The sequence below is a fragment of the Lissotriton vulgaris genome, chromosome 1_2, assembly GCF_964263255.1.
Source record: "Lissotriton vulgaris chromosome 1_2, aLisVul1.2, whole genome shotgun sequence".
In the NCBI taxonomy this organism is placed as follows: domain Eukaryota; kingdom Metazoa; phylum Chordata; class Amphibia; order Caudata; family Salamandridae; genus Lissotriton; species Lissotriton vulgaris.
Genome location: NC_141686.1, coordinates 176314610 through 176329148, shown reverse-complemented (window position 1 = coordinate 176329148; position 14539 = coordinate 176314610). Strand labels below are relative to the sequence as shown.

Below are 14539 nucleotides of genomic sequence, written 5' to 3'. Positions count from 1 at the left end.
CAACGTTATATAAATATATCTGCCAGGAATCCCCTAAAAGGATTCCTGGCAGACGTAAACCGTTTTTCTGTTTCAGATTTCTCCTCAACATGTACATAGAAATATGCAATTGCAAATCTCATTCAAGGGATGAGAAGGCAGCATTCCAAGGCTTGGTTTGCCTTTGACATTTGGGAACACCCACAATCTCTGATCAAACCCCTTTCCATTCTGAAAATGTTTGTAAAATTGCTCAAACACCACTAACAGTGGCTATAAAAAAGTATCTCCTAAGATGGAAACGGGAACACATTTGCTATAGTTGTAGAGAAAGGACTTGCTCCAAGGGTAGCAAGTCGGCATCAGTTTCTGTGAGCAGTATTCTGCATTATGTAGAATTCCACCCAGGGCGATCTAGCATCCACAGAAGATGTCAAATGATAGTCCAAGAGATAGGCCTGGAAATCTGTTTCTGGTGAATATTATTAGGCATTATTCAGGGAATTTCTAGACTACAAAAAAGTTATCCTTATTCGGAGATCCAAACCTCCACTTTATTTTGTGAATATGGCTTGATGTTTCTAAATGTACACCTTTTCACCTCCTACCACTGGAGATATTGTATAAATAAGGCATAATCATAAGTAGGTCTGAACTTATGCAAGGCTTGAGGGGAAGTTGAGGATGGGTCCATAAAAAATATTGCTGGTACTACATTGACAGCCACTACATTGATCTACCAAAATATGGGGAGAACTACATCGGTGCCCACTAACTCATCCAAGTAATTTTTAATGGGTTTTAATTCTACTTTGATAAGACCCCAAAACTATCTCAACTTTATTTTTTATTGTTATTTGTGTTTTTCCACTGTATTTGTAAACATATTTATTTTATATTATGTTTACCCTATTTTTTTTCAGATGTATTTCTGTTTCAAATAGTTTTTCTTCGAAGAAGTATATTTAATATTTATATTTTTAATTATACTTATGCTAGTTTTAAACCAACCTATTAAAAATAATCACACATTTTTTGTTTACCTTTATTTCATTATGTTTCATAATGCTACCCTTAAGACTGTCTCTAAGAAATTCCTTTTAATTAATTAATCATCATTAGATACCTATCTCTTATGGTAACCCTCTTTGACAGCTCTGAACTCATCACACATGGGATGGGAAAGTATGGAATTGTAGCAGAATTTCAGCCGAGTTTCAAAAATTAAGCCACTGCATTCTGATAAATGCCCATATTATGGATGTTAGTGACACCCAACCCTTTTCAACTTTTCACACATATTTCCCTGTGCATACTATATATATTAAATCACTTTAGCATAATAGAACTACAGGCCAGGGGACGCCTTGTTGAACCTTTGTTTCATCTCACCAGGAATCACAGCCTACTTCTTGCGGAACCCGCTCCGCGGGTCCCGCTGCGACAAGAGTGCCGCCTGCTGCTTCTTCCAAGGGGACAACGAGGGATTAGAATTGCCGGGGCTGCGAGCGTGTGAGCGCGCTCTACTGGGACTGCATATCCCAGGAGCGCCCTCCTGCCTGACTAGCCACACCTGGGCCGCTCTCCCCGACCCCTCCCACCCCTTCACCGAGCCTCCATCTACTGTGCTCGCAGAGCTTGCGAGCGGGACGCCTTGTTGAACCTTTGTTTCATCTCACCAGGAATCACAGCCTACTTCTTGCGGAACCCGCTCCGCGGGTCCCGCTGCGACAAGAGTGCCGCCTGCTGCTTCTTCCAAGGGGACAACGAGGGATTAGAATTGCCGGGGCTGCGAGCGTGTGAGCGCGCTCTACTGGGACTGCATATCCCAGGAGCGCCCACCTGCCTGACTAGCCACACCTGGGCCGCTCTCCCCGACCCCTCCCACCCCTTCACCGAGCCTTCATCTACTGTGCTCGCAGAGCTTGCGAGCGGGACGCCTTGTTGAACCTTTGTTTCATCTCACCAGGAATCACAGCCTACTTCTTGCGGAACCCGCTCCGCGGGTCCCGCTGCGACAAGAGTGCCTCCTGCTGCTTCTTCCAGGGGGACAACGAGGGATTAGAATTGCCGGGGCTGCGAGCGTGTGAGCGCGCTCTACTGGGACTGCATATCCCAGGAGCGCCCACCTGCCTGACTAGCCACACCTGGGCCGCTCTCCCCGACCCCTCCCACCCCTTCACCGAGCCTCCATCTACTGTGCTCGCAGAGCTTGCGAGCGGGACGCCTTGTTGAACCTTTGTTTCATCTCACCAGGAATCACAGCCTACTTCTTGCGGAACCCGCTCCGCGGGTCCCGCTGCGACAAGAGTGCCGCCTGCTGCTTCTTCCAAGGGGACAACGAGGGATTAGAATTGCCGGGGCTGCGAGCGTGTGAGCGCGCTCTACTGGGACTGCATATCCCAGGAGCGCCCACCTGCCTGACTAGCCACACCTGGGCCGCTCTCCCCGACCCCTCCCACCCCTTCACCGAGCCTTCATCTACTGTGCTCGCAGAGCTTGCGAGCGGGACGCCTTGTTGAACCTTTGTTTCATCTCACCAGGAATCACAGCCTACTTCTTGCGGAACCCGCTCCGCGGGTCCCGCTGCGACAAGAGTGCCTCCTGCTGCTTCTTCCAGGGGGACAACGAGGGATTAGAATTGCCGGGGCTGCGAGCGTGTGAGCGCGCTCTACTGGGACTGCATATCCCAGGAGCGCCCACCTGCCTGACTAGCCACACCTGGGCCGCTCTCCCCGACCCCTCCCACCCCTTCACCGAGCCTTCATCTACTGTGCTCGCAGAGCTTGCGAGCGGGACGCCTTGTTGAACCTTTGTTTCATCTCACCAGGAATCACAGCCTACTTCTTGCGGAACCCGCTCCGCGGGTCCCGCTGCGACAAGAGTGCCGCCTGCTGCTTCTTCCAAGGGGACAACGAGGGATTAGAATTGCCGGGGCTGCGAGCGTGTGAGCACGCTCTACTGGGACTGCATATCCCAGGAGCGCCCACCTGCCTGACTAGCCACACCTGGGCCGCTCTCCCCGACCCCTCCCACCCCTTAACCTACGTTGAACTATACTATATTAAGCTCCTTGATCTCCCGCTGCGCGGGAGCGCGCGGGAGGGCGCCGGGAGAAGCCCGGGACAAGGGCGGGACCGTCTGTGGCCGTCCGGGGCAGAGGGAGGCCGGGCTGGGCTACCCCACTAACATCTACGGTCCAGGTATTGTCCTACCTGCTGATATATTAACTGATTCGTGACATTGTGTGTTCATTGGGGGGCTGAAGGGTGGATCCCTGTACTATGGCTTGCTCAACAAGCACCTCTACCTTGTTGCCTCCAATGGCCGAGGCAGAGCCGGCTGTCATGGGCCCCCTTGATTCCTACTTTAAACGCTTGCCACAGGATATTGATAAAGAGATCGCACTGGCGGAAAGACGAGCTGGGCGCAGGCTCTCAATTGAGCTTTTGAAAAACCCGCCTGAGAAAAACCATGGTCTGAACTTTCCTGCGTTGGTTACACCTCTGTCATCTATTGTTTTACCAGCCACTCAGGACCTACTGCTTGATTTACCCTCCCATAATGAGGTAGCTGACATTTCATCATTAGCCACTGTAGTAACAAGTTTATCTGTTGAGCATTCTGATGTACCTAGTCAATTATCTAAGGAGAAAGGAGTTGTGGAAAAACCCTGTGTGCATTTGGAAGTGCTTAAACCCAAGCCCGGAGTTAAAAGGAAATGGGGAGTTACTGTTAAAAAACCACAACCTCAAAAACCTGTTAGGAAGTACAGGAAGCTGGGTACCAAACCATTCGTAAGTCAGGATCCTGCAAAGAATGGCGCAGTAATGCCAATGGGGGAGGCTATAGCAGTCCAATTAGAAGTGGACCCTGTAATTATGGTGCCTTCTACAAAATTGGCTGTACCAGCCGTAGATTCAACCTGCATAGCAAAGCCGGGGCAACTATCTCCCAATCATGATTTCCTGGTAGAAGTGGAAAAAATAATGCGTTCCCTCCTACATCCCGTAGAGCTCAGACTGCAAAAGCTAGCTGAACAACTTGACCACCTAGAGCAAGCTAGCTTAGATAATTTTTTTTCTATTAAATCTCTAATTAAGGCTGGCAATAAAATGGGTGAGACTGGGAAACACCCTCAGATAGTTGATAAAGACCAAGGAGTCGCGTTGGTAGACTTACAATCCCTGCCTGTAAGTGTTACTCCTGTCCAGGAAAATAAAGGGGCGAATAGTAAGAATGTATCTGAATTAATGTCCACCAAAATCACTAGTAGTTGTGGGAAAACTAAGCCCAATACCATTACCAACAAGGGTAGTAAGGATAGTGTGAATAACCTGCCCACCATTATTAGTAAAAATGCCACACTTTTGCCGACCGGACCGGGGAAAACTGTTGCAAAAAGGCCAGGAAAGGTTAAAAGCCCTTCTAGTAATGGCAATGGGAATAAGGGGGGGCCTACCTCCCAGATAGCAATGGGTGGTGGTCCCACGAGGAATGCCCCTAGTATCGGGAACGGGACTAATCCTGTTATGGCAGTGGAAAACAATCTCCCATGGAAAAAACAAACAAAACCCCATATAACTAAACTGCTGACTAGGATCCCCCCAGTACAGCTCACCCCGGACTCCCACCCATACGTGGCTATACTTACGAATGTTCCACCGTTAATGGAGGGCCAAAGAGAAACTTATGACACGTTAAAAAACAAGGTCATGCATTGGCTGCGTGTCAATAGACCCCTGCCAGGGGGAGTGGATGGCCTGATAATTGGGGCAAGAAGGGTCAACTGGATAGGGAATACCCTAAAAAAGCAGGGGGGTGAGTGTATTATAATTAACTTCCAGGATCCAAGGGTGGTGGGGCTGATAACGGGACCTGGTTGGAATATTAGCATTGGTGGGATTGGGGTTGTGGACCTCACTTTCTTTTATCCCAGACCGCTCATCTACCCAGGGGGCTGTAGGGACCTATCGAGATCCAGTCCCTATACCGGGGTAGAGGCTGGCCCCACTGCTGCTCCCATATCAAGAACAAATAATTGCTATATACCGGCATTTATTCACCAGTATGGGCAGGGTCAGATGAGATGGGGATGTTGACAAAGATCAGTTGAGCAATTACATCTGGTAGGGGAAAAGGTGGGGGGAAGTAATCCTGTTGAAACAATGATACACAATGAGGTTGAAATGGGCCCAACATCTGAAGTAGCGAATGTGAGTGATGTGAGCATCATTGCAAGTCTGGCAGGTTGTGTGGGTGAACTAGCCATTCCAACTACTATTTGCATCAAGGAGGGAATAGATGCAAACAGTACAAATATTGTTCTAGGAAATGCTTGTGATCGTGGGAGGCTGGATGATTTCTTGCCCATGGCATCTAACGAAAAGGGGACTTGTATAGAAAATACCCTGGAGAGACTTTTGTCATGGAATATAGCGGGGCTGGGGGTCAGATTGTTGTCACAGCACTGGATTGATTTTGTAAGTGGGTTTGAAATGTGCCTATTCCAAGAGACGTGGGCTTGCGATCCAATATATCTCCCAGGATATTTAAATTTTTGTATACCAGCTACGAGAGGCCCCAGGGGTAGACCCATGGGAGGCCTCGCAATTTGGATCAAGCAAAACTCTAATGTCAAAGTGAAAATTATTGATCTAGGTTGCAAAGATATACAATTATTGAGATTATCTGTAGGAAAGGGTGGCTTGATAGACATCTATAACATATATGCTAGGGGCAAGAGTCTTGGGAATTCTCCTACCCTAGAGGTCTTATCCGCCTCCCTCGAATCCTGGTCACTTGGAAACAGAGTAATCTTGGCTGGTGATTTGAATAGGACATTTGAGCCCTTAGAAAATACTGCTTACCCAATAGGAATAGAGGAAGATGCCCTCTGGGGCATCCCAAATTTAAACCTCATACCTGTGAAGCGGTGGACAAAAGATATTCTGTTGTTGAATGCGTTATGTCTGGAGTATGGTTTGAGGGCCCTTAATGGCAGGACTAAAAGCGACCAAGGTGGTAACTGTACATTCGACAATGGACATAATAAAAGTAGGATTGACTATGTCATCTGTAGCCTTGAGTTATGGTGTGGCGTGGGTGATATGGAAATTGTGGGGAGAGTAGAAAGTGACCATAACCCCCTCTGTGTCTCTCACTCATGGTGGAAGGCCGCACGAACCAACTTAGTGTCAGGTAGTGGGAGTGTACCTGTTATGGCTAATGACTCAAGACGGGTGAGATGGCCATATGTCCTGGCCAATTTGTCCACTTTGGAGTCCATTAATATTGAGACAGTCAATGCTATAGAGGCCTTGACAAAAGCAGACCCGGTAACACCAGACTCTGTCCAAATAACTGATATACATGACACATTCTTCTCTTTGATAAAACTACACTTTACCAAGCCTTCAAAGACTACCAGAAAAGTACCATTCACAATGGCGACCTGGTTTAATAAACAGTGCAGGGTGGCCAGAATGGAGTTGGGCAGAGCACTCAAAAGCAGGGACAAGGCCTCGATTAGCGCCACTCGGAAATATTATAATGACAGTATCCGCAAGGCCAAGAAGCTGTGGGACGAGGAGTACTGGGAGGAGCTACTCGAGGCTTCAGGGCAAAAGGATTCCAGACTTTTCTGGAAAATTGTGAAATGGGGAAGAGGGGGCGCCCCTAACAATCCTGACAACAATGTCGACGAGGCGTTGTGGGTCGAATATTTTAAACCCCAGTATGCTGAGAGTAGGGATACAATGGCCATTGAACCAATCCCTATGGTATTTTGCAAGGGTGATTTATTTTCAACTAAGGACGCGGAACACGTAATAGCAAGTTTGCAGGGGGGGAAAGCCCCTGGGCTGGATGGAATCCCTTCAGATATCTATAAACATGACAAGGTTCAGTGGGCAAAATACGCGACCTTGTTGGGAAACGGCCTAGCGAAAGGGGCAAAAATCCCAAATATTTGGAAGGGGGCAATAATAATACCGATCTTTAAGAAAGGCGATCGGTCACTCCCGGCGAATTATAGACCAATAAGTTTGCTGCCCACCATGCAAAAAGTAGTGGGGAAGATGCTGGTCGACAAACTCATGGCCTGGGTAGATGACAACAATGCTTTATCCCCCTTCCAGGCAGGATTCAGACGTGCAACTAGTACGGTCGACCAAATTTTTCGTTTCACCATGTTGCGGTGGGGGACTGTACTCCTGGGCAAAGGCAGCCTCTATGTAGCATTTGTAGATCTAAGGGCTGCCTTTGATCTGGTGCCCAGGTGCACGCTGTGGGAGGTTCTGTCCAAAATAGGGGTCCCACCCGATTTGCTTACGCTGATAATGCGTCTGCATGAAAGTAACTATGCAAAGGTCCAGTGGGGGAGGAATGGGGAATCCACCACCAATTTCCCAGTCGAGCGGGGGGTCCGGCAGGGATGTGCAATGGCACCCCTGCTGTTCTCCCTGTTCATTAATGGCATTGTAGACAGGATGATGGACGCAATGGTTGACGCACCTTCGTTAGCGGGCATCAGAGTTCCAATTCTGATGTTCGCTGACGACACCTTGATCGTGTCCAAAACCCCGTCGGGTCTCCAGCGAGCATTGAACATTTTTGACTCATTCTGTAAAGAACGGGGTCTTGAGGTTAATGTAAATAAAACCAAGTTGATGGCCTTTGGGCAAAAGCGTCAATCTCGACCAAATGTATTTTTGAACAATATCAAACTAGAGTTGGTAAATGTTTTTACATACCTTGGGGTCGAGATCTCAAATAAACTTGGTTGGTCAAGACACATAGAGAAGGCGGTGTTGAAACACCAGCAGATTTCTGGAGCACTCAGGGTTGAGCAAATAAAATCCAAAACCAGGCCTATAAAACCTGTTCTCATGGTCTATGACGCAAAAGCCTTGGGCGCAACCCTTTATGGGGCTGAAGTCTGGGGCTTTGAGAGTCTTACCACCCTTCAAAGATCTGAGAACAGGTTTGTGAGAGGGATAACTAGCCTCCCCCAAAGTACCCCATTGATACCGCTTGGTTTGGATCTAGGTAGAAGATCGCTTAGTGACCGTGCCCTACTGAGGCCTATCCTCTATTGGAGACGGCTATGGACCACCGTGGAAATAAGACACTATGCTGAGGGGTTCTTAGCATTAGCCAAATTAGATGTCTTTCACAAAATCACATGGTTAAAAAAGTTAAGGGATATCCTTGCTGAGCTTGGGCTCTCCAAATTATGGGAAAACCCACTTGGGGAAGTATTCCCTAGTAAATCCTGTATTAAAGAACTATACTGGAACCACGTAGATCAGAAACTTTGGAGGAGCGTAACCTCGGAATCCATGGGGGGTAGATTTATGGAAATTAAACAAAGACCTTCCCTAGAAAAGTATTGGGACAGTATAACTGTTCCATTAGACAGGAAATTATTTTTCCAGTTAAGGGCAGGTTCTCTCCCCTTGAGGTGTGTGACGTCCACATGGAGATCCAACAGTGGCTCGTGTTGTCCGTCATGTGGGGCCCCTAAGGAAAGCATCGCACACTTTCTTTTTTTATGCGATGCTTATGCAAATCCAAGAAAATCTTGGTTGGCTCCAGTTTGTAGGAACCTCGGTGTCCAAAGTGGTGTTGAGGGGTTGAGAATCATTTGTTCCTCCACTGAAATGTCAATCGTAGTTGGAACTGCTAAATATTTGGGGTGGGCTTGGTCCATAAGAAGGAGGGCTTTATCCTCTAATGTGTTCTGAATTTTACATTTTCCTATGTAGGATTTACCCTTGCAGACAACAACTGGGAGATATATATGAATTTTAATTTTAAAATGCGGCTTATATGTATGCTATCAGTTTTTATTGTATAAACTCGGGAATGGTCCGTAACGCGGAGGTTTCTATATTGTAACATGCATTTAGTTTCCGCATATCATGAAAAAGCTATTTTAATTCTAATTGATAACAATTTTTATGCTATGTAGTATGTATTTTTAATTATAAATTTACTGCTATAGAATGTTTGAAGTTTTAAGAAATGTATGTATTTACATGTGTGTGCTTTTATGAGTGTATAACTCGAATAAAGCTTTTTCTATCTATCCCTATTTTTTTTCAGATGTATTTCTGTTTCAAATAGTTTTTCTTCGAAGAAGTATATTTAATATTTATATTTTTAATTATACTTATGCTAGTTTTAAACCAACCTATTAAAAATAATCACACATTTTTTGTTTACCTTTATTTCATTATGTTTCATAATGCTACCCTTAAGACTGTCTCTAAGAAATTCCTTTTAATTAATTAATCATCATTAGATACCTATCTCTTATGGTAACCCTCTTTGACAGCTCTGAACTCATCACACATGGGATGGGAAAGTATGGAATTGTAGCAGAATTTCAGCCGAGTTTCAAAAATTAAGCCACTGCATTCTGATAAATGCCCATATTATGGATGTTAGTGACACCCAACCCTTTTCAACTTTTCACACATATTTCCCTGTGCATACTATATATATTAAATCACTTTAGCATAATAGAACTACAGGCCAGGGTTCCTCAACAGTGTGTTCACTTTGGTTGATTGTTAAGCTTCAAGCAAACATAAGCTCTTGAATTATCTAATATACCTCCTACATTTGAGACCTAGGGACAGATTTGTCATTGGATTGTGTTGTCCTAGAGTCACAAACAGTGGTGCAAGGGAAACATAATACTTAAGCCCGTTTAATGAAGCAACACAAGGCAACCCTGGTGATCTTGCGTTGCTTGGTAAATCTGAAGAAAGTCGCTGCCTTGTGTTACTCTGCCCTGGGAAGGTGTTCCAAGGGTGGAGAGTGGGTGGGACCGATTCACAGAACTAACTTAAGACGAAATCCTAAACTTACTACTTTTGGTATTCACAGAAGTTAGGATTTTGTCTTAAGTTTGTCTTAAGACAGACTTAAGACAAAATCCTAACTTCTGGGAATATCAAAAGTAGTAAGTTTAGGATTTTGTTTTAAGTTAGTTCTGTTAATCGGCCCGGTGTTCCTCCTTCACATGCACACATGGACTTTGGTGCATTCCCAGATTGAACAAACCCGAGAATGCATCAAAACGTTACACCTTCCTAATAGAGGCATAACAAGGGGAAATATATGTATTTCTCCTCCTTGTTCCTCTTTATAAGAAAAAGAAATACACCTCCCTTCCTGCACAAACCAATTCTGACTGTAGTGCAGGCACCCTTGCACCATGACACAAGGTTACCTATGTTGGCTCTAGGCTGTAGATTGTCCTGTTGCATTGCACTGCGTCAAATGTCTAGAAATCTGCCCTTTGTCTAGATAAGCATGAGTTACACAAGAGCTTCTGACTTTGATATAAAAACCACTGCCCACTTTGACTTCAGGTAGAAGATAATTAGGACATGTTTCCCATTGATGCACCTCAGATAGATGATACATTTTAGCACAGACTGTCTGTGTAAGCTGACCACTCATTTAATGGCTGGTAATAGACTGTTCATCGTTTCTTGGGGTATCTTTTGACTTCATGTCACAAGGACACCTTTTTTTCAGACTAGGACTACTCTTTTACAAATTATTGTTTTAACTGTAATTTGAACATTGGAATGGTGGTAGCTAAATTGAAAACAATGGAGTGCTCCGGGCTTCTAATGGTCGGTAGAAACCCGGTGCTCCAACATTCCAATGTTTGCTGTGAACAAAAGGCCTCAAGTGGGGATTTTAACCTCCTTGGGCTCCGGGAGGCCTCTGCTTTACAAACTAGAACATTATGCTCTCTAGGGGTGGAATATTCTAATAGCGTTAGAGCCCTCTGTAGTTGGCTGTATGGCCAATAAAGGACAGGTCCCATGGTAAATGCTCTTGCATTCTGCTCAGGCCTTTACTCCTGGAGCGGACCTTTAATAACAGAATAACCATACTGTTCTCATTTATATGGAATCTGTGTCTTTAAGCACATCATATTTCACATCAATTTTTCAGTTATTATATCTGGATGCTAAATTCAAATAATTGATGGTTGATCGTGAGTACCAATACAAAAGTTGCATTTCTCAACTGGTAGTCACTTTTCTCACAATGATGGTCCTCAGTGCTTCCTTCACCTCCTTGTTCCTCAGGCTGTAGATCAATGGGTTCAGCATAGGGATCACCATTGTGTAGAACAAGGTAACAACCTTGTCTTGATCGAGGGAATAGCTGGATGAGGGGCGGAGATAAATAAAGAGGACAGTCCCAAAGCACAAGGTCACAACTGCAAAGTGAGACATGCATGTGGAGAAAACTCGATGTTTTCTTGTCGAGGAGTGCATCTGGAAGATGGTTGTGATAATTGCAACATAGGAGAAGAGAATCACAAGAAGGGAAGCAATTACAAGGAAACCACTACATATAAACAATACCACCTCATTGATGAAAGTATCTGTGCATGACATCTTGAGCAATGGAGGAAAATCACAACAGAAATGATGAATTTCCCACTGACAAAAGGATAGCCGGAAAGTAAAACCTGTCTCTATTATTGAGTGTGCAATTCCTACTGTATACACTCCAGTCATCAGCCAGAAGCAACACTTCTTGGTCATGATAATTGCATAGTGAAGTGGCTGACATACAGCAACATAGCGATCATAGGCCATAACAGCCAGTAGCAATATCTCCGTGGTGCCACAAGAACAGTAAACCAAAAGCTGTACCACACAGCCTATGATAGAAATCCTTTTCGTCTTGCAGAGCAGGTCAGCCAGCATTTTAGGGGCAATGGCAGAGCAGTAGCAAAGATCCACAAATGACAGGTGGCCCAGAAAGAAGTACATGGGTGTGTTCAAGCGAGGAGCCATTTTAATTAATGAAATAATGCCAAAATTGCCCAGCACTGCAATGATATAAACCATTGAAAAGATTGTAAAGAGAGGAGCAGTTAGGGCTGGGTTATCCGTCAGTCCTAAGAGAGTGAATTCTTTGGGTAGAGTTTGATTTCTGGCGTCCATATTCCAACATATTCTGCCCTGGAGAAGAATGACACAAGTTTAGAAGTAAGCAAACAATGCATTAATGAAGCACTTAGATATCATTATACCATCATGTTTCTCCTCCGTCTGATTTTCTCCCTACCTCCTGTGACCCATGTGATTAACCTTGTCCGAATTGCAAGGGCTATCAATGGGCCTTACAGTCTCCAAAGTGGGACACCACTGATGAATTTCACTACAGACAACCTCTAAGGCTTATCTGAAACATATGATCAATTGTTTCACAGGCACTCAAACACATTAGACATTGGCATCCTGGGCTATAACCAACGCTAATTTTTTCAGATAGTTTGAATTATAAGACCAGTTTTTGGATGGTATTTTTTATGTAATTTTCCCCATGCAACATATAGAAAATTGAAAATTAAAATCTAAGTAGGAATTGTAGATTTACAAAAACTGAATACATACATTAAGGAGCACCCTAGCCACAGAACAATAGTGGAATAGAAGCATATTCTTTGAAATCCAGCCGTCTGTCAGTGAAGGTGCACAGTTTGTTGGTTGCTTACTGGAATGACCTCTGTTTGACTTAACCCTCTCTGTAGGGTCATCCCTACACTTGTTGCCATCGCCCTCCTTTTTTCTGAACCTGTTTTTGATTAACATTAGGACTCTTTGCACTTTACCTCTACTAATCAGACTTACCTTATCAAATGGAAAATTTTACCCATTGAATGTCTGGTGAACAGCTGGCTGACCTGATATCACACACTGCTCACTCTCAAATTATAACAAGCTAATACTAGGAGACCTAAACCATCACTAGAATGAGACCAATAACCCTCAAATACAAACCTTAAATGAGCTCCTTCAAAATAACAATTTGACCCAACACTGCACCGAACAAACCCACAACAAAGGCTCAATCCTGGATGCCATCATAGTCCACAAAGATGCAATCACCATCGACCGAACCCTCCCTGTCGACTGGTCAGACCACCATCTCATCCTCTTCCACATCAACCAAAAGACACTTCGAACACCTCCCGCGAATGATCACTTTCACTGGACGAGAAACCTGAGACAGATCTCCCTGGAAGAACTAGAAGACAGACTAAGTACACTGTTCCCCTCCAATGTAGGAGACAGGTCCACAGCAACACTTACCTCACAATACAATGAGGCTCTGACCGACATGCTGGACAAAATAGCCCCCCTGAAACTGAAAAAAAAACAAGACCCTACGATCGAGATCGTGGTTCAACACTGACCTAAACCTGGAAAGAAGGCGAGTAAGAGCGGCAGAAAGACTTTGGCACAACAACACCTCAATAACTCACCTCGAGCGACTCAAAAAGGAACGTAGGAAATACAATAAGTACATCGCACATGAAAAATCCTCCTTCTTTTTTGACACACTCAATAATGGGAAAAAACGCCCCAAAGAACTCTTCATCATCATCAGAGAGCAAACATCCAAACCATCACCTTCTGCAATTCTGGACTCCAAAGACCTATGTAACAAATTTGCCAATTTCTTCAATGAAAAAATACAAAAAATTGAGCTCTCACTTATGGACCACTCTTGTCCCCCAAAGGAAGGCCCGCTAATTATGAAAGAAGACATGAACCCACCCTGACAATCCACCAACAACTGGCTAACCTTTGAACCCACCACTGAAACATAAATCCTTGAACTAACTACCGGTTCCAAGCCCTCATCACACCTTGAGGACCCCCTCCCCGCTCAACTGGCAAAAAAACTCAAACACTCCTTAGCCCCTCTCTGGACTGAGGTTATAAACAGCTCCCTGGAAACAGGAATCATGCCTGACTGCCTCAAAATTGGTCAGGTAACACCATTAATAAAAAAGTAGGTGCCAACCCTAACGATCTCAACAACTATAGGCCTGTTTCCAATCTCCCGTTCCCAGCAAAATTACTACAAAAATTTGTACACCGTCAACTCACCCATCTGTAGTGCCCGGATAATTTGTCCTATTTGGACTGATGGTGACTATGTCCACCGCCATCTCAGTATATACTCATGAATCCTTTATTTCAGCCTTATTTGTGCCTATTTGTAGAGTTTGCCTATTGGCTTTGGCATGATTCCATGCCTCTTTTGCCTCTTTTTCGGGCCTAAGGGCCTAAACTAGAGAGAAGCCATCTTTGTTCTTGCCTCAGCTGTCTGAGATGCTTGAAGGGTAAAGGTAATGTTTAGAGTTTAGCCTGTTATGTGCTAGAAAGGAGCCGGTGAAGACTGGTTCTTATCGAAGGAATGTATTTGTCCCTTGGGTCCTAGACGCAACACGCAAGTGGCCACTGCGGGTGCGCAGAGAGCCTGAGAGCTGGCACAGGAATTCGGTGGGAGGCAGCCTGCTGCTGGAAATTTCCATGAGGAGAGAGCATTCTATATTATCAGAGGGCAAGAGAGCAGAGTAGTCAGATGGTTTTTGGAATTGAAGAGAGCAGTCAGATGGTTGTTGGAATTGAAGAGAGCAGTCAGATGGTTTTTGGAATTGAAGAGAGCAGGCAGATGATTTTTGGAATTTAAGAAGTCAGATGATTTACAGCAGTGGAGA

At 44.9% G+C, this 14539-nt stretch overlaps 1 protein-coding gene across 1 annotated transcript; it reads right to left on the bottom strand.

Moving 5' to 3' along the window:
* Positions 1-11033: 11033 nt before the first annotated feature.
* Positions 11034-11969, bottom strand: LOC147734815 (olfactory receptor 5W2-like). The gene has a single exon (XM_086953638.1). The coding sequence runs from the start codon at positions 11967-11969 to the stop codon at positions 11034-11036; it is 936 nt and encodes a 311-aa protein (XP_086809764.1).
* Positions 11970-14539: the final 2570 nt, after the last annotated feature.

What these genes read in the sequence shown, in the direction of transcription:
- LOC147734815 (XM_086953638.1), bottom strand. Translation starts at nt 11,969, where the DNA reads ATGGACGCCAGAAATCAAACTCTACCCAAAGAATTCACTCTCTTAGGA.